At 40.3% G+C, this 21,107-nt stretch overlaps 2 protein-coding genes across 2 annotated transcripts; both read left to right on the forward strand.

Annotated features, from left to right (window-relative positions):
- The first annotated feature begins 5,263 nt into the window (after nt 1-5,263).
- Nucleotides 5,264-6,492, forward strand: LOC125468503 (protein disulfide-isomerase-like). Its single transcript, XM_048564325.1, has 2 exons — nt 5,264-5,369; nt 5,762-6,492. The coding sequence occupies exons 1-2, from the start codon at nt 5,264-5,266 to the stop codon at nt 6,490-6,492; spliced, it is 837 nt and encodes a 278-aa protein (XP_048420282.1).
- A 10,389-nt stretch (nt 6,493-16,881) lies between these two features.
- Nucleotides 16,882-20,184, forward strand: LOC103958939 (28S ribosomal protein S29, mitochondrial-like). The gene is made up of 7 exons (XM_048564345.1): nt 16,882-17,264; nt 17,367-17,533; nt 17,938-18,149; nt 18,447-18,704; nt 18,810-18,896; nt 19,178-19,350; nt 19,679-20,184. The coding sequence occupies exons 1-7, from the start codon at nt 16,924-16,926 to the stop codon at nt 19,797-19,799; spliced, it is 1,359 nt and encodes a 452-aa protein (XP_048420302.1). The 5' UTR covers nt 16,882-16,923; the 3' UTR covers nt 19,800-20,184.
- Nucleotides 20,185-21,107: the final 923 nt, after the last annotated feature.

Below are 21,107 nucleotides of genomic sequence, written 5' to 3' on the forward strand. Positions count from 1 at the left end.
GTTTCCAATAATTTAAATACTAACCTTTCTGCACGCACCTTAAAAAAGGTGCTCAGGTGCGATAAATTTGAGAGAAGGATCCTGGCGAGTTCATCATGCTTTCATCTTTGTGTATCACTGCGACTTCGACTATGTTACGATGTTGATCGTACACATTCCACACAACAAGATACACAAAGAGTAATGCTAGGGAGACCAATGTTTAAACCATTTGTAAACTATATGATGTGATACTAATAAAAAATAAGCACATTAGTCAATAATTAAGTAATAATCTAATTAAGTAATAATCTAATTATCAACAACCGATATATGATTTACAAAATATAATTTAAAGAGGAAATTGTAGCAATGATCCTTTAATTTTAACCCAATTAGATTAATGATCCCTCAACTAAAAATTTGTGACCATTGATCCTTTAACTCGTCAAAACTTGCAGTTATGATATTTTTTATCAACTCCGATAGAACTTTCGTCAACATGAGTCGCATGCCACAGACGTGAGGCTGAATCAAGGAGCAAATATGGAAACCAAATGAGAAAATTGTAATAATGGTCCATAAACTTAAACTCAATTGGAAAATTAGTACCCCTCAATTTTAACCCAAATGGGGCAATGATCCTTCAACTTTAGCTTAATTGTAGCAATGTTTATTTCAACACGAAGTTGACAAAAAAGATCATAGCTGCATGTTAATGAGTTAAGAGATCCTGTAGACATCAAAATTTCGGTGAAATGAATGTTGACCAATAATTAAAATTTCAACGCTCATGTATCACATAAATTTTACATGTAGCGTGTGACTCAACGAAAAATCGAAATAAATTGGAAAAGTCATCAAATAGAACACGTGTCAATACCTGGCAGAAATGATTTATTTCATCTGATTATTTAAATCCAAAAATCAAGTTTTGGAATTCTATAAATAGGAGGCCAAAGGCATTCATTTGAAAAAAAAAAGGAAGAAAGGAGGAAGAGGAGAAAGAAGGAAGGAAGGAAGAAAGGAAGGGAAATTGATATCACACCAAAACCTTCAAGTTTCGGAACTCTAAAGCTCTCAAGCAAATCCCGAAGGATCAAGAAAGCACTCTTCGTTCTTCGTAAAATCCACCTTCAAGATCAAGCCCCGACGACCCTTGAAGAACTTCCACCAACTCAAGATCAAGCCCCGACGGTCCTTGAGGAAAGTGTTCATCGTTCATCATCCATCAACCTTCAAGATCAAGCCCCGACGGCCCTTGAAGAACTTCCACCAACTCAAGATCAAGCCCCGACGGCCCTTGAGGAAAGTGTTCATCGTTCATCATCCATCAACCTTCAAGATCAAGCCCCGACGGCCCTTGAAGAACTTCCACCAACTCAAGATCAAGCCCCGACGGCCCTTGAAGAAAGTGTTCATCGTTCATCATCCGTTCATCCTAAGATCAAGCCCCAACGGCCCTTTGGATCAACAACCTCAACAAATCCACACATCCAATCGTTCTTCAAGATCAAGCCCAAAAGCCCTTGAAGATCCGTTCATCCACCAACCTTCAAGATCAAGCCCCAACGGCCCCTTGAAGAACTTCCACCAACTCAAGATCAAGCCCCGACGGCCCCTTGAGGAAAGTGTTCATCGTTCATCATCCGTTCATCCTAAGATCAAGCCCCAACGGCCCTTTGGATCAACAACCTCAACAAACTCATTCTTCAAGATCAAGCCCAACGCCCCTTGAAGATCCATTCATCAACTGTTCATCCTTAGATCAAGCCCCGACGGCCCCTTGGATCAACAACTCATCCACAAACCCACACCTTACGAAGATAGAATCAGAGGACCAAATTACAAGGAGATTGTAACCCCAAAATCATTAATACAAAAAATATATTTTGTACACGTATTCTTGTCGCTTGTTTCAGGAATTATTCGTGTTTACAAATTTGGCACGCCCAATGGGACTATCTCTACCTCTCATCCCTATCCTCAAATCATCAAAAACGCAAATGGCATCAAGAAAGGATCAAGCTGTTCCTGCAATCAAAGCAAAGAACAAGAACATCGTCGCCGCAAGTGGTGATATTTCGGGCATCATAACCCGAAGTAAGGCAAGAGATCTTTTTGCCACAGCTTCCGCCCCTGCATTAACTCTGTCAAAGGAACAAGAGCACCTGAGGTACGAGCCTGTGATCACCCTAGCCTCGCTAAGGGCATCAAAAGGGGAGAGCCCAAGGAAATACTCAGAGTCCCTACTCTCCGACGCTGATTCGAGCGGCAGTACAACCATGCAAGTCATGACCACGGGAGCAACTTCAATCGAGGAGCAGCTATCTCAGATGAATGAAGCAATCGCAAAGCTCACACGAACTGTGGAAGAGAAAGACTTGCAGATTGCTGCACTTGTCAACCAACTAGATGCGCTGCTCGACGTGAAAGTCGACCCAATTGTTGGCCTATTAAAGAAAGAAGGCGACGAAGAGGAGGAGCCACCAGTGGAGAAAGTCGAAGAGAAGCCGAAGCTAGACCAAGCCACGACATCCATGGGATCTCTCTCTATCCAGCAGCTACAGGAGATGATCGCAAGCACTATCAAGACACAGTACGAAGGAAGCTCGCATGACTCCGTACTGTACTCAAAGCCTTACTCCAAGAAGATTGATGCTTTGAAGATGCCAAGGGGTTATCAGCCCCCAAAATTCATGCAGTTCGATGGAAAAGGCAACCCGAAGCAACATGTCGCCCATTTCATTGAAACTTGCAACAATGCTGGGACAGAGGGAGACTACCTCGTCAAACAGTTCGTGCGTTCGCTGAAAAGTAACGCTTTTGACTGGTACACTGACCTCGAACCTGAGTCTATCAACAGTTGGGACCAGCTAGAAAGGGAATTCCTCAACCGTTTCTACAGCACTCGTCGTACTGTAAGCATGCTAGAGTTGACCAGTACGAAACAGTGGAGAGATGAACCTGTCGTCAACTACATAAATAGATGGCGTTCTTTAAGTCTGGATTGCAAAGATCGGCTTTCTGAAACCTCTGCCATTGAGATGTGCGTTCAAGGCATGCAGTGGGGACTACACTACATCCTTCAAGGCATCAAACCACGAACATTCGAGGAGCTAGCCACCCGCGCCCATGATATGGAGTTAAGCATCACCCGTCATGGGAAGAAAGAACAGATCGCCGACTACAAGAATGACAAAGTTTTGGGGCCAAAGGTGGATAAGGCTACGTGGAAACCCACCAAGGAAGCAATGACGGTCAACACAACTCCAGTTAAAATCCCTACACGAAGCAAGGCGATTCAAACCGAAGCTTTTCGTGATCAAGAGACACGTAGACGCACTTTGAAGGAGCTTGAGGAGAAAACTTATCCATTCCCCGACTCTGACGTGGTTGCCATGTTGAAAGACTTGCTTGACAAAAAGGTGATCGACCTACCTGAGTGCAAACGGCCAGAAGAGATGAACCGTACTGACAGTCCAAGGTACTGTAAATTCCACCGCTTCATTAGTCATCCGACGGAAAAGTGCTTTGTGCTAAAAGATCTCATCATGAAGTTGGCTCAGAAAGGGATCATCGAGCTAGATCTTAATGATGTGGTGAAGTCAAACTATACCACCGTCACTTCTGGCTCTTTGAACTCAAAATCTTCACCTCAACCGCTGGGGGCATGCTCCAAAACCATGCCAGTCAAGTCAAGTGAAGTTGAAGGATGGACTTATGTCACTCCAAAGAAAATACACAAGAAACATAGGTCTCCTCCACAAGTTCGCCAATCGGAAAGGGGGCAAAGCAGCTACTGTCAACCTTCAGAGCTACATGAAAGTATTGAGGATGATGAAGTTATGACACAAAGATCGTCCGTTGCCATCACAATGCGCGATTTCTTCCCCAAAGACTTCTTCAATCACTCAGTCAAGACTCCTTGCTATGAAGATTGCAAGGAATGCCCCTCTAAGATCGCTTGACAAATCCACAACAACAACCAAAAGCTCCTCGTTCGCACGAGCCTAAAAGGCGACAACCAAAGCTCCTTGTCCGCACGAGCATAAAAGGCGACAGCAAACGCTCCTTGCCTGCATGAGCTGAAAGTGCAAACGGCACCAAGACGCTCCTGGCCCGCAAGAGCATAAACTGTGTACGGCAAAATCATCATCAAAATCATCATCAAAACCACCACTCATTTGAACTACGTTATGACTTGATCTCTTCTTTGGAAGAGTACGTAGGCAACTTGAAACTTCAAAACTTCAAGTACAGTCACATCAAAATAAATAAATAAATGTTTCATTAAAGAAAGTCAATTTTATTACAAAAGAAAAGAAAAAAAAATACATATGTTACTATGTATTAGAAAAAAATTACATATTCTATGTATTAAAAAAAATATATATATATATATTCTCTATCAAAAATAAATAAATAAATAAATAAATAAATAAATGAATAAATAAATAATAAAATAATAAAATATAAAAAAAAAAAAAAAAAAAAAAAAGAGGTCGGCTCCAAAACTTTCCACTCCTCTTTCCAAAGCCAGCGAGCCCAGCTACAAATCCGGGCCCAGCTCTCAAAGCCCATCGTTACTCGGCTCCAAGACTCCACCAAATCGATCTCCTCTCTCTCATTCCTCTCTCTCTCTCTTCGCAGTCACCAACTCCTCTACATAGGTCTCCATCTCCGCATGATCGAAGTTCATCTCCTATTCAGCATGATTCCTCTTTGCCAATCAGGGGAACATCAAAGCTTCGAAGATCTCACTCACTGTCTACTCCCGATCTCCCTCCACCGTCGAGAACGTCTCCCGTCTGTGGCCGGGATTGCGCCGGGTCAAGCTCGTCCGCTGGCACTGCTCATCCCACTCGCCGAGTTCGCCAAACGACTCGTCGCACCTCAAGCTGCCGTGACTACACCTCCGATCTTCCCGACGAGTTGTTGGCGAGTATTTTGCACTTCCTCGGTGCCGGAGACCGGAAACGAAGCTAGCTCGTCTGCCGCCGGTGGCTGAGAGTCAACGGCCAGAGCCGGCACCGCCTCTCTTTCAGCGCCCAGGCCGGGCTTCGAATCGGTCACGAAGCTTGCTCTTCGATGCGATCGCAAATCGATCAGCCTTGACGACGACGCTTTGGTCCTGGTCTCGATTCGCTGCAGAAACCCCACGTGCCTCACTCCACCATCACCCGTGCCAGATTCGAGGAGTTGAACATGGATCTCTTCAGGAAGTGTATGGAGCCAGTCGAGAAGTGTTTGAGAGATGCCAAGATGGACAAGAGCAGCGTCCATGATGTTGTGCTTGTCGGAGGATCCTCTCTGCCTTCTTTCTGCCACCTCCGACACTACTACCACCCTCGCTCCTTTCGATCTCAAGAGTTTCATCAGACCTGAAAGTGGCCCCAGAAAACTTAGATCTTCTAACCAGCTTCAGGAGAAGAAAGATTCCCCTAAAAAAAAATAAAAATAAAAATAAAAAATGTCGTCTTCTTCGATATTTGCAGATCTGCAACAGCAGCCACCATGAAGTCCTGGGCTTCAGCAAGGCCTGAATTTTGATGAACGTTGGCCCTCTTCACGACCGGCTTGCAACTCGTGTCCTGACCTGCGACACCCCACCTCTCCGCAGCAGCAGATCGAGACCGAATTCCTGTAGCAACCACAAGCTCACTGATGCCGTTCTTCCTGAATCGAAAAAAAAAAAAAAAAAAAACTGGAAAGAAGAAGGCATAGTGACTCCAGTTAAAGATCAAGGTCACTGTGGATAACTCTGTTTTTCAATCCGAAGGTGTCGATGATTACAATGTGAAGTTTAGGGGTAAGACAGTTGTTGATTATGTTGCTGAGAAATATAAGAAAGAAGGCATAAGCTTTCTCATTGGAGATCTTGAGGCTAGTCAGGGCGCCTTCCAGTATTTTGGACGCAAAGAAGACCAGGTGCCTCTCATCATCATCCAGACTCCCGGTGGCCAAAAGTTTTTGAAACCAAATTTGCAGACAGATCACATAACATCATGGGTTAAGGAGTACAAGGATGGGAAAGTATCACCATACAAGAAGTCTGAGCCTATTCCTGAGCAAAACAATGAGCCTGTCAAAGTAGTCGTTGCTGACAGCATCCAGGACTACATCAAGTCTGAGAAAAATGTGTTGCTTGAGTTTTATGCTCCTTGGTGCGGACACTGCAAGAAGCTTGCTCCTATTTTGGATGAAGTTGCTGCCTCGTATGAAAAGGATTCCGATGTCGTTATTGCAAAATTTGATGCCACTGCAAATGATGTGCCTAGCGACTTTGATGTCAAATACTACCCAACTCTGTACTTCAAGACGGCGAGTGGAAAGGTCTTGTCGTATGACGACGAAGATAGAACTAAAGAAGCCATCATTGCTTTCATTGAAAAGCCACGAGACTTCCTGCGTTCACCACCCTGTGAATTTCCAATCAAATCCAAGAGCTCTGCTCCCCTTTTTCTGCAACAAAAGAACATGAAGTCAGTAAGAGAGGTTAAGAGAAAGTGACGGAACACGACAAGGCACTTCTTCCTCTCCATCCATGCAACTCCTCGCCTGCAAGTCCCTCAGCTTCACTCTGGCCACCTTGATCAAAATCAACGAAGAGCTTCATTGACCGCTGTCAAACGACTAGCCGGTCTTCAAACTCGACGCTTTGCACTACTTCAAGCTCTGGCTGCTTCTGCATCTCCGCCATGGCTGCTGCCTTTGAATGTGATCAACAAAATCAAAGTTTGTCAACTCACACCTAAAGATCTCATCCGTCTGCTTGCCTCTGCTGCTGCCTTTGAATGTGATTGACAAAATCAAAGTTTGTCAACTCACACCCAAAGATCTCCTCCGTCTTCTCTCGGACTCGCCTGGGTTTTCACCCACGAACTCAGCCTTGCAGATGGCCTTATAAAGAAAAATAAAAAAAAAAAAAAAAAAAAAAAAAAGAAAAAAGTAGCAATGATGATGCTGGGAAGCATCTTTCAAAAGAATAATAAAAAAATTAAAAAAATATATATATATATATATATATAATTATAAAGGCTTCAGGCGTGAAGGTAAAAGAATAAAATAAAAAAAAAGGGTGGCAATGATGATGTTGGGAAACATCTTTCAAAAAGAATAAAATAAAAAAAAAGATAGCAATGATGATGTTGGGAAGTATCTTTCACCAGCTGCCAACTGTTTAAATTAGCAGATTGAAGGGCATTCGGCTCTCACAATGCCAAAAGCTGAAACCACTCACAATGGCAAGCTACTGTTAGCAAGTCAAGAAGAAAATAAGGAGAAGGTGGTGCACGACATCACTTGCAAAAGTGTGTTAAAAAAAAAAAAAAAAAAAAAAGGAAATAACACATCTTGGTGATATATATGTTTTATTGGTATTTAGCACAATACACTGAATAAAATAAAACATGTACATTGATCTCCGAGAAATTACAAGGGCATACAAAAAAAAAAAAAAAAAAAAAAGAAAGATGGAGCTTTCACAAAGGATGTTCACGTGAAGCCCCAATACTTGGCCAAACTCCAGGAGCAGGAGGCACCGAAGATAGATCATTCGAGGCCCCAATACTTGGTGGAACGCTTGATGACGCAGGAAAAAGATGTCTCTGGAAGAAAGACGCAAGCCTTTGACGGTCACTTTGAATGCGACCTTGAGATTCTTGCATCTCATCAAGCTTCCTCTTCATGCCCGACGAATAGTTATTTGCAAGCACATGCAAACTTCTATTCTCGTACTTAAGCTGTTTAATCTCCTGCTTAAGATCTTCCACCTCTGCCATCAACGATTCCACCTGACGGGACCGAGCAAGCAGGCGTTGGCCCATGTTGGACACAGAGCCTGCACACTGAACACTAAGAGCGAGGGACTCTTGAACGGCCAACTCATCGGACCGTCCTGACAGCAGCCTACTATCTTTTGGAGTAAGGAGGTTCCTAGCTACTATTGTAGCTGTTGTGGCGTCCTGCATCACGGAGTCTTCACCTGTAAGAGGACCGTTAGAAGATAAGAAAGAAGGGCACCATACATTACCTTGAAGCGGCGCAACCGGATCACTGCTGAGACTCAATTCTAAGCTAAGGTTCGATGGGTTAGCCATTTTTCAAAGGTGTTAAAAGAGATGGGTGGATGGAGTTAAAACTCAAAAGGCCGGAGATGATTTTCAGGAATGAGCAACCTTCAAAGTATGCATATTACAGGTGATCAATACCTCTATAAAAAGGAAGAGGCGCTTGCTCAGAAATCGAAGAGGCGCTTGCTCAGAAATCAAAGAGGCGTTGGTTCAGCAATCGAAGGGCCGCTTGTTCAAAAGTGAAGAGACATCGCTCTGCAAATCTCAAAAGCTGGATTTTCCGGCATAAGTTAGGCGACGCTTTCTCGGCTTTCCAGAAAACGCGTTCAACTTTGTCAAAAGATCTCCGACAAAGTTGAAAACACGTGGAGGCTGGCGACGCTTTCGCGGCTTTTCAGAGCACGGGTGCCACTTTGTCAAAAGATCACGTGGAGGTCATCATCGCAGCTACACATCTTTAGCTGACAAGCGCAAAGTTCGGCGACGCTTTCTCTGCTTTTCAGAAAACGCGTGCCACTTTGTCAAAAGAGACGCTCGTTCAGAAATCGAAGAGGCGTCGTTCAGAAATCAAAGAGGCGTATTCAAAGATCGAAGAGTCGTCACTATTTCAAAAAGCCGGATTTGCGGGATCAAAACGTTTGTCGACAAGGGTAAAAGAACAGTACCATCACTTGCTATTGGGAAATCCCTATATATGTCGACCTTCATCTTTTATGGCAAGACAAACCTGCAAACAAGAAAAAAAAAATGCCCAACTCTTCCTCACCTCCGAGAGTACACTCCCAGCAAAGCATCTCAAAATGCTCAGTTTTCTTCCTCTCCGGGAATACCCTTGCAAACAAATGACACCAAGGCAAAAGTATCTCATATCATCAAGGGCGAAAGCAAAGGTATCTCATATCATGCTTTTCCCCTATCTTTTCCTTTGCCCTTGTTCTCACCTGCCAGGACAAGGACAGAGAAAGCAATATGTCGGAACCTCCACTCAAACTTGCGCTGCCACCAAGAAGTGATGGTCCATTCAAATGCAAGGTTTGCATTCAACTCCTGCATCAGGAACAAATAGTACAAGAGAAGATGCTAAACCTGCATAAGGAAATACCACTTCTGCAAAGGGGAGCAAGTAAGGCAAGTGAAAATGATGCATTGAAGCATGTGGAGACAAGCTACAACTACATATGCTGAGCTATCCTCTAACCCTCTTCAATACGAATTGGAGAGATTGAACAAAGAAACAGAAAAAAAGGAGTAAGCTCAGACCTTCGGGGAAGACCAAAAGAATCCTGCTGCCCAGTTCAAGAGTAGCACAAAGGAAAATCAACGATAGGGGGAGACCAAAAGAATCCTGCTGCCCAGTTCAAGAGTAGCACAAAGGAAAATCAACGATAGGAGGAGACCAAAAGAATCCTCCAGCCCAGTTCAAGATCAAGCCTCGATGGCCCTTGAAGAAATCACAAGTCCGATTCAAAATCAAGTGTTCACCACCCTTGAATCAAATTCAACTCCAGATCAAAGGAGTAAGTTCAGACCTTCGGAGGAGACCAAAAGAATCCTCCAGCTCAGTTCAAGATTAAGCCTGCGAAAAATCAACGATTGGAGGAAACCAGAAAATCTTCCAGTCTAACTTAAGATCAAGCCTCGATGGCCCTTGAAGAAATCTCCAGCTCAATTCAAGATCAAGCCTCGACGGCCCTTGGGTTGACATCTACATTAAGGGACCTCAAAACGCATCTTCTACACGTGACAAGCACATGTCTACGACGCGCCTTGAAGTGGGGGCATTTGTAGACATCAAAATTTCGGTGAAATGAATGTTGACCAATAATTAAAATTTCAACGCTCATGTATCACATAAATTTTACATGTAGCGTGTGACTCAACGAAAAATCGAAATAAATTGGAAAAGTCATCAAATAGGACACGTGTCAATACCTAGCAGAAATGATTTATTTCATCTGATTATTTAAATCCAAAAATCAAGTTTTGGAATTCTATAAATAGGAGGCCAAAGGCATTCATTTGAAAAAAAAAGGAAGAAAGGAGGAAGAGGAGAAAGAAGGAAGGAAGGAAGAAAGGAAGGGAAATTGATATCACACCAAAACCTTCAAGCTTCGGAACTCTAAAGCTCTCAAGCAAATCCCGAAGGATCAAGAAAGCACTCTTCGTTCTTCGTAAAATCCACCTTCAAGATCAAGCCCCGACGACCCTTGAAGAACTTCCACCAACTCAAGATCAAGCCCCGACGGCCCTTGAGGAAAGTGTTCATCGTTCATCATCCATCAACCTTCAAGATCAAGCCCCGACGGCCCTTGAAGAACTTCCACCAACTCAAGATCAAGCCCCGACGGCCCTTGAGGAAAGTGTTCATCGTTCATCATCCATCAACCTTCAAGATCAAGCCCCGACGGCCCTTGAAGAACTTCCACCAACTCAAGATCAAGCCCCGACGGCCCTTGAAGAAAGTGTTCATCGTTCATCATCCGTTCATCCTAAGATCAAGCCCCAACGGCCCTTTGGATCAACAACCTCAACAAATCCACACATCCAATCGTTCTTCAAGATCAAGCCCAAAAGCCCTTGAAGATCCGTTCATCCACCAACCTTCAAGATCAAGCCCCAACGGCCCCTTGAAGAACTTCCACCAACTCAAGATCAAGCCCCGACGGCCCCTTGAGGAAAGTGTTCATCGTTCATCATCCGTTCATCCTAAGATCAAGCCCCAACGGCCCTTTGGATCAACAACCTCAACAAACTCATTCTTCAAGATCAAGCCCAACGCCCCTTGAAGATCCATTCATCAACTGTTCATCCTTAGATCAAGCCCCGACGGCCCCTTGGATCAACAACTCATCCACAAACCCACACCTTACGAAGATAGAATCAGAGGACCAAATTACAAGGAGATTGTAACCCCAAAATCATTAATACAAAAAATATATTTTGTACACGTATTCTTGTCGCTTGTTTCAGGAATTATTCGTGTTTACAGATCCATGGTCACATATTTTTAATTGTGAGACTATTGCTCCAATTAGGTTAAAGTTGAGAAACCATTGCTACATTTTTCTCTGATTTAAATTGATGGTCTCTCTAACCTTTTTTTTGTTTTGAGGGAGGTCTCTCTAACATTATCCATACACAAATTATATACTCGACAGCCAAATCACTTAATACTTGCGTAATCACCAGATAAATAGTACAACGCTACACTCCATGTTACTTTGGTTATTTCGTGTGCCCTTTCAAACTAATACTAATTTGTAAGATTTCAAATCATAATTAACGTAGCATTATTTTAATTACTAGTTATAGGCTTATAGCGCCAAAACGATGCCAGGCACAGATTTATCATCCGAGAGCTTACTCTGCCAGACGCTCTGGCAAGTCCCCCGCTGTGATCTAATATCCGGCGAGGATAACCGCGTGACCGTCACGGACGTGTTGCAGTATTCCCTGACCTGGGTAATAATCTCATCCGTGACGGTCCATGCATGCACCCACGAAACCGAACGAACCTCGTCGTATCCTTCAGCCAGCACCATTGACCCAAATGCAACGATCGAGAGAGGGACAAATTTGAACGATGAGTCATACGGAGGTGCGCCGGTGAGTAGGCGGTTCAAATGCTGGTGAGTTGGGGGGCCATGGAACCACCACTCGAGATACGGTGCGAGGAGAAGGTGAACGACATCAACGTCCTTGGAGGTTAAGGCTTGGTATAAAGCCGTCACTGTCGTTTTGTTTCTGGCTTCCTCCGAATGTTCTCCCTCCAGCTGACATGGTTGAGAGTTTGCCAGGTCTGGAGCTCAAAGCAATGGCTCTCAGTAAGAGGGACGTGCTGAGTTGGGAGTGTTTCAGTTTTGTACTTTGAAGTTGGACGAGCCTTGGTGTTTATATAGCGGTACAAAGTTGGTGAGTGGGGGAGTTTGGATAGTTGCATGAAGCAGTAAGGTAGTCTGAAACGATGGAGTTTTGGTTATGCTCGTACATAGTTTTGACTACAAATGTATATAGTAACGTTACACACCAAAAATTTGAGATTAAATTTTCTACACTTATTTTGTGTATGACCTCTTTGTGGTCTCTATTAATAATCGATACATGTTAAATTTATGACAAAGATTTTAACTTACTAAGTTTTATTTCAATAATTGATGTATCATTTATTCAAGTAAATGATACATGCACGGAGTGATACACAACGTGTCACTATACAGATGGTAGAATATGTGTGTTAAAAAGTTGATAACTTAAAAAAATAAAATTTCCTACCACTTATATAAAAATACGTAATGTACCACCCATATTCCAATCACAATAAAAAATTTCTTCAAAATTAGTGGCAAATTAAGCTCTATGTATGTCATTTTCAACCACCTGGCATTTTATTTTTTATTTTTTGAATCTCATTGCACACTGGAAAACCACGTGTAGGGTACATATACAATATGGAAAAACTGTTGGCGAATTTGGGAAGAGATCTTCTTCGAATCTTTTTCACTAGGCCTATTTATTAAGCGATCCGGACCCTTAAAATTTAATTAAACGGCTAAAAACATAGGTCCCTTTTAAAAGTTATAATAATTTTAATTGTTGGATTAAATTTCAAGAGCCCGGATCACTTGATCGGTGGGTCTTGATGGAAGAGATCCAAAGAGGATCTCTTTCCGACAAATTTAGAGTTTATAGTTTTCGATGAAATGAAACAGATACACTGGAAAATTTCCCAAACAAATGGATTGCATGCTTTGTTCTCTCGTTAGAATAGTTATTTATTCTGAAGGAAAAAAAAAATTGAGGTTTCACCATAAAATCAATCGGCAATATAGGAGTAGCCCAATTATTTATAGGGAGTTTTAACGAAAAACCCGCATTACTGTTCACTTTAACGAAAAACCACATTTTTACACTAAAAAGTTAAACCTAGTAATACTCACTTTACCTTTTATTTTGTTCTTATTGTTAAAACTCAAAGTTTTCAAGTCCTTTTCATTAGTTTCCCTTTATTTATAAGCACATACAATATTCATCATTTTCCTAACGTGAGATTGATACTCTCTTAGCATATATATTCTCCATTTTATGTTTTATTTATTTATTTATTTATTTTGCTTGTTTTAGTTGTAATTATATGCATTAGAGAAATTGGAGTATGGCCCCTAAGGAAGTTCTAATAAATTATCATTAGTGGTTTATATACGTGATCAACTAACTTATTCAAGTAAATTAACATTTGGTATCGCACAAAGATTTTTCCACTTGTCTTCTTAATTGCAACTTCATTAGGTCCAAAGGCCCAGGGTCTTGATTGATATAGTAAGAACTTCATCACATGTCACTTTCCAATTTTTTACAAAAGTAATGCTAGGTAAACTAAAGTTGTAGAATAAATTTTCAAATTAAATTATGTCTCATTAATAAAAAAAAAAAAATAAGCACATTAATCAACGTTTGAGTAATAATCCAATCATCAACTTCCATGTCATTTAATTTATAAAACTTAATCTCTCTAGCATTATCCTTTTTATGAAGGAGTAATACTAGGTAGGCTAAATTTGTAAATTAAAATTGCAAACTAAATGATGTGTCACCAATAGAAATAAGCATGTTAACCAACACTTAAGTAAAAGTCGAATCATCAATTTCCATGTCATTTAGTTTAGAAAATTTTGTTTACAAAGTAGTTTCCCTAGCATTACCCCTTACAAAGACAAACTAGAACAATAATTGTTGGGTTTTTAGTCAAAATAGTTGGTTTGCCAAAAATACTTTTAAGTTCGCCACGTGGTCGTTCACATAACAATTTAATGATGATATTGATAGATTTTTTTACAGAATGACCAAAATGATTTACGGTGGACAAATGGACCACCTCTATCGATTTTCATTTTAAAGGACCAAAGTGAGGAATTATACTAATCTCAAAAATCATTTTAGCTGAAAAGTCTTAGTCGCTACTTCAATCCATTTCCTTGACGATCGACATAAGAATGTTGCATTAGCTTATATTAGAATTAATTTAGGAAACTATTATTAACACTTCAAAAATCTCACTCTACACTCCTTACAAATGTATTTTTCTTTCTAATTATAGAATGTTTGGAATGCAAAATAAGATATTGGAGTGTCAATAATAATTCTCTTAATTTAAACAATAAAATTCCCTTAATTCAAATAATAAAATTTCTAAGGTAAACACTAGATTACTCAACATTTTCATATGATCAATAATCAATTATCAACATTAAGTAATAATTTAATCATTAACAACTACATTATATGGTTTAAAAAATATAATTTACATAGATGATCTCTCATGCAGTATCTATAAAATAATAAAAATTTGATTGAGTGGATTTACCTAATTAAGCATGTCGGTCATTAGTGGTTTATATACGTGATCAACTAAATGTTAATTCGATGCATGCAAACGAATACCTCACTGAATCGCTGTCATTTTGTGCGATACCAAATTGAAGCGCCAAAACCAGTGGAGATTTATCGTTGAAGGGAGCACGGAATGATACATAACATGTCATTATACAAATGGTAGAATATGTGTGTTAAAAAGTTAATAACTTTAAAAACTAAAATTTCTCACCACGTATATAAAAACACATAATGTATCACCTATATTCCAATCACAATAAAAAACTTCTCCAAAACTAGTAGCAAATTAAGCTCTATGAATGTCATTTTCAGCCACCTGGCATTCCGTTTTTGAATCTCATTACACTGGAAAACCACGTGTTTGAACTCATGATCTTAGGGTACATATAAAATATGGAAAAATTGTTGGCGAATTTGGAAAGAGATCTTCTCCGAATCTCTTCCACCAAGACCTACGGATCAAATAATCCGAACTCTTGAAATTTGATTAAACGGCTAAAAACAGAGGTCCTTTTTAAAAGTTATAATAATTTTAACTGTTGAATTAAATTTCAAGGGCCCGGATCACTTAATCCATGGGTCTTGATGGAAGAGATCCAAAGATGATCTCTTTCCGGCGAATTTAGAGTTTATAGTTTTCGATAAAATGAAACAGACACACTGGAAAATTTCTCAAACAAATGGATTGCATGCTTTGTTCTCTCTTAGAATAGTTATTTATTCTGAAAAAAAATAAAAATAAAAAATTTGAGGTGCCACCATAAAATCAATTGGCAATATGAGAGTAGCCTAATTATTTATAAACACATCCTAACGTGAGATTAATACTCTCTTAGCATATATATTCTCCATTTTATGTTTTATTTTTTTTTATTTTTTTAATTTTTTTTTGCTTGTTTTAGTTGTAATTATATGCATTAGAGAAATTGGAGTATGGCCCCTTCAACTTTAGTTGAGTTGGAGTTTTAGTTCTTGAGCTAAAAATTTGTGAATATTGGTCTCTAAACTTGTCACAATGTGAAACAATGGCTCTTTGGGAAACTCCATTAGAACATCTGAACTTTCTTTTCCCTTTAAACCCTTTAGTTCGGATGAAAGTTCTAACGATTACAATGATCATGCATTCATACTAGTACTACCATTTTGTGGTATTCTTTTTATGAGAGGTCTCATGTTCAACTCACATTAATGTCGCTAATGTAACATATTTGCATTGAGTTCGATACCTAAAGTAACTAACCTAATATGTAATGTAGCCAAATCCTTCATTCCCTTATAGTAGGGTTACCCAGAATGTAACTTATCCAGGTCATACGCATGTAGGGTGATCCAAAATGGACCAGGATCCTCTCCTGATCTAAGGATGAGGATCCTCATGGGATGTGAACCGTTGGATTTTTATCCAACAGCTACAAATAGGGGGGTCCCTTTAAAGTTATAATAATTATAACCGTTGGATTTTTATCCAACGGTCCACATTTCTTGACCATGAGAATCCTTATCCTTAGATTAGGAGAGGATCCTGATCCATCCAAAATGTGAATGATTTTCACCTGAAAAGAAATGTGAACGATCGTACACGTGTTCCACAAATCTCCTTTTTACACTATGAACCAAGCATTGTGGAGATTAATATATATATATATATATATATTTGTAAGAATAATGTTAGGTAAATCAAGTTTTTAGTCTAACATTACCCTTATACTTCAATTATTTTTAACACTAATCATCTTGATTTCTGAGTTGGATCCACTCTGACCCCATTAACTCTCTTATTGTCCATACGACAAACACCACTATTACCATTAATCTTACTATACCTAATTATCAATCACTCGAAGTCTCGTTACTTTTTTTTATTCTCTATTTTCATCGTGCGTGGAAATAATGCTATTGAAAAATGAAAAATTGACGTATTTGTTGACACATTCTCTTACACAAATTGATCACCATACAATAGCAAAGTTATCTCTATTAAAAGAGAAATTTTTAGTTGTCACCAATTAACTACGTAACAAGCGTTTGTTGAACCATTAGTTCACTTTTTGAACATGCAGGAAGCGTTATTACACGAGTGATATTGTCAAGATTGTGCATTGGGTGCAAGAAAGTTTCTCCCGTACTAAAGTGTTGGCAATGGTGGATTGTCTTGCTAATTAGAGTCTTTCACTTCTATCCATTTCATTTTGTGTTCAATATTGTCATTCACCGCCATGGCTTAGGCATTTTTCTTCTGCTTTGGTGGGTTTATACTCCCAAACCCACATATTTGGAAGAAATGAAACCCAGCAGAACCAAAACAATTGGGCCCAAAATCCGACTATCAGGCTCATTTTTGAAACCAAACAGATTTAGGCCCAACTATCAATAAAATTACAAATTTACCCACCACCTGGTTGAGCCAATTTCTCAGTAGCTACAAAGTTCCGCCGTCTCCTCCTCCCATAAACCTCGCAAAACCTTTGAGAACAGCGAAATGTTTCTGACCATTCTCCGAAGGGCAGCCGGGTCGGGCGGCCCAAGACCCGACCCTTGGAGGGTGACGGCGACGATGAGCTACTCGACGTCCAAGGATACCATGGCCAAGAAGGCGAAGAAGACGGGCAAATCCAAAAACGACCCCTCAGCTACCGCCGGCGACGACGTATCGGAGACCGACGCGGCTCTCTCCGGTCGAAATTCCCGCGCACGCCAGCTCCAAGCGGACGAGAGGGACCCGTCGCTTGATGTGGGACCCAACGGCCGTCCTCTGTTCACTTCCACTCCGACACTCTCTCAGCTCAGCCGCAAGGACACCTGCTCCTACTACAAGCTCAAGTAAAACCCTAAACCCTGATCGAAATCCGTAACGAAACCGATGTAGTTCTGTATCTGTGTGTGTATGTATTTATTGGGATATGATATTTTTTTTATTTGAAGGATGGAGGAATTGAACAATGTTTTGCCCGAGGGGCTGCCATTGGGGATGGTGAAGGAGTTCGAGGATGCAATGCAGAGCGCGGTGCTCGTCCGCCAGAGCTTTCTCGATCTTCGTGACAATTTTCGAAGGATTGTGGACCCGCCATTGGACTCGGCTAGCAGCAAAGGTATGTGCTTTGTGTTCCATTGGTTTTCATTTGATTGATGCTTTGCTTGTTTAGAGCTGGTAAAGTTTGGGACGAATGTTGTCATTCGGCACGGTTGAAAATGATCATCGTTGGTTGTAGCACAGTATGATCAAACTCGACTTTAAAGTTCCGGTTTTGATAACCATAGATTTCCGAGGGGGTCATTATGCTAGAAAATTGTTAATCACTGGATTTGAAGACTAGGAAGCTAGAAAATTGTATAAATTCTTTTGATTTCTTAATCTCATAAGGCCTCGTTATGCTTTTTGTATATTTTTATATCCCTTTGTAGACAATCGATGCTGTAATGCATATTTAGTTTCGTGTACATGTCGAATGATGGGTCACATGTAAGATGGCCTTATCCATGTGTGCCTTTTCAGGTACAAAAGCTCAAAAGCAGATTGTCTTGGACGGTCCCGTAAGCTGTGGAAAGAGTATTACTCTTGCAATGTTAGTTCAATGGGCTCGTGAGGAAGGCTGGTTGGTTTTATACGTCCCGAGAGGCAGGGAATGGACTCATGGAGGCTTTTTCTATAAAAACCCACAAACAGGTCTTTGGGACACACCTGTTCAGGCTGAAAATATTCTGAACGTAAGATTGTGGAGCTTTTTTATTTTCTTTATTACAGCATGCTATTAACTGATACAGGATCGGTAATCTATGTAGGTTTACCTTTGAAGGAATTAATCTTTGACAATTGAAAATAGTGCATAAACTTTTTCTGTATCAGTGATCATTCCTAAAAGCAATGATTATAATGGTTTATGTTTGAAATTTTGAATTAATGTGACGTAAGTGATGGTTCTCTGTTCATTATGCAGTTCTTGGATTTCAGCTTTTGATCATCTCCATGGCTTTATGTTCATCTAATGTGTCATTTTATTCCAGGATTTCCTGAAGTTTAACGAATCCCATTTAAAACAATTGTCATGCCAAATACTCGATCCTATTCCTTTGGGAGAGGGTGCTGGTGTTGGATGGATGAGAGATGGAACTGATTCCATGGCAATGCCTGAAGGTTCAACTCTATATGACCTAGTTAACTCGGGAATCAGGCACACTCATGCAGCTGTTGGAGTAGTAGTTCGATTGAGGAAGGAATTATCTCTTGTGAAAAATATCCCCGTGCTTATTGCAATTGATCAGGTGTGACCAATCACTAGATAATTGATATTTTAATTTATTGGATGAATTTTTTTTCCAGAGCTGTGTTGTAAACTTTTGCTATATTTTTGTGCTCATTATCTGCAGTATAATAACTGGTTTACGTTCAGTGAGTATGAAGAGCCAGTAACTGTTCGTTCTACTCGACCAATACATGCTAAAGAACTCGCTACGGTAGGTCCCCTATGTATGGTTGAAATAATGTTGTGCTGGTGTATACTTGTAAATTGTAATCTTAATCTGTATGGACCATCAGAATGTCCATTCATCTATGTTTTTCTAGGTTTTGTATTACAGCTTCAAATGATCTTGTTGTCCTTCAGATGTGGTTCTTATTTGATTATTTCACTTATGCAATCAAGTTTGGGTGTACTAGTTGGTAGTAAGTTGTGGTTTGTCTGCAATATGTTGTATATCGGAAACTGATGTGCACATACATGGTAAAATTCTTCCAGGTGAAGGCTTTTAGATCTATGCGAAATGATGACATGATGGTTGGCGCGTTTTCACATTCAACGGCAGTAGGAAAGCTTCGTCAAGACTTGCCAGATGTGCCCGTAGATGCTCGCGTCAACCTATCCCGCTACACTTTAGATGAAGCAGCCGCTGTTTGTCATTACTACCTTAGGTATGCTAGTTAATACTTGCCATGCGATAGTCTTGCTGATCGCATATCTATTGCATGATTGTATGTTAGACTGCTTATATACTCCGGTTTAATTTGTTTTACCTCGGGTCATGCAAATGTCGGTCGAAATTAGTGAAAGACAAAAAAATTTAATGGTGTAAGACATGGTTTGGTGCCCCATAATGGTAATGCATTAGAGTCTTTGGGTCAGTGTTTTTTTGGATGCTTAAACTCGTCGGGGGCATCCTTTCATGTCTAAAGCTTTCGTGATGCCTTTGGCCTGCAAACATTTCACATTCTCAGCCTTCCCTACTGTTTTCTATGGCAGACAGCGGCTTATTCGCCGTGAAGCATTCACAGAGGAAAACTGGAAGAAAGTATACTACTTGTCGAACGGAAATGGAGCAGAAATGAGATGGCTACTTCCTTTGATGCGGGCAGATAGTTAGTTCCTTTGAAGCGGGGAAATGGTTGTTCCTTCGGTAAGGTGACAAGCGAAAATGATTTTTGTATCACAGCAGTTACAGAAGACACAAAACTGGCAGAGCTGCTTTTTTCGCCTCCCGGCCCCTTGGATTTTGATCTTATTCAATCATAATATGTTTTCGATCGAGTTTGTGCTCGTGATCATTGAACTTCTCGCGTGATCGGAGAAGTGTCTGAAGACGTTGTATCATATGTAGATCAGTTCACATTTTGTAGTTTCGATGTTGAACTCAACTCTATTCATTTCATTGCATTTTCAGATGTATTTTTGAGAAACTAGTAACCTTTCTCGGTGTGTAGACGGAAGACATTCCTACTCGTCTTAATAAATTGATCGGTTCACAATCAGATGACGAGTGTGTTTGCTCCAACTGGACATAAAAATACCTCTTTTGAGCAATATTGGCAATTTCAATTGGGAAAATTGCGAGTTTGGAAGTAGCTAGGGATAGCATCCAAAGTAGCTCATTAATTACTTTGAATTTGCAAACCTTTGTACACTGCTCTTACATCTTAGGTGAAGCAAGATTCGGGTCACAATTCGTAATTTTATTTTTCTTTGAACAAACAATATTATCTACACTAACGGAGAGATAATGAGTTTAGCCTTACAATAAACTAGTAATAATGCGGTTCAAATTCGCCTTTAACGAGAATCGAATCTGAGACCTCTTACTTACAAATCCATAAGCATGTGCAATCTCAAAAGCCACCTATCGGGTTAGACAAAAACCAAGATCCTGATTACACAACAAGGACGTAGCAATCAAAAATTCAGAACTCGGCTCCACCCGGCATGAAGGGCGCTCAGTACGTAGAATTCACATTCTCCGAACCAAAGTTTACAAGTCAGCAACTGATCACAATCAAAAGCCAAACACCGACACTTATACCAGCAACACATTGCAGTTAGTACAATCGAATGCTCACAACTGTACTCAAAATTCTTCGGGGCCAGTTCACATATATTTTTACTGCAGATTATTATAAATTACTTTTTAAACGTTACTTTTACAAAAAATTAATTAAAAATAGTCGTTTAGGCGGTTTGAAATATTATACACGGTTAACTAAATAAACGGTTTATGTATTTGCCACAGTTTAATTGTCTAACTGTCAAAAATACCCCTTTGATTTCATGCAACATTTTCTTTGCGCCAAGTTCGCGCTCAATTCTAGCAACTGGTTTTTTGGGGACCCAAATTCTTAAGGGTTTAGGGTTCGAAAAATAAATTACTGTTGTGAAAGAAACCTTCTTTACCGACTTGTTT

The sequence above is a fragment of a genome, unplaced genomic scaffold, assembly GCF_019419815.1.
Source record: "Pyrus x bretschneideri cultivar Hongxiangsu unplaced genomic scaffold, Pyrus_bretschneideri_v1 Contig39, whole genome shotgun sequence".
NCBI classification, from domain to species: Eukaryota; Viridiplantae; Streptophyta; class Magnoliopsida; order Rosales; family Rosaceae; genus Pyrus; species Pyrus x bretschneideri.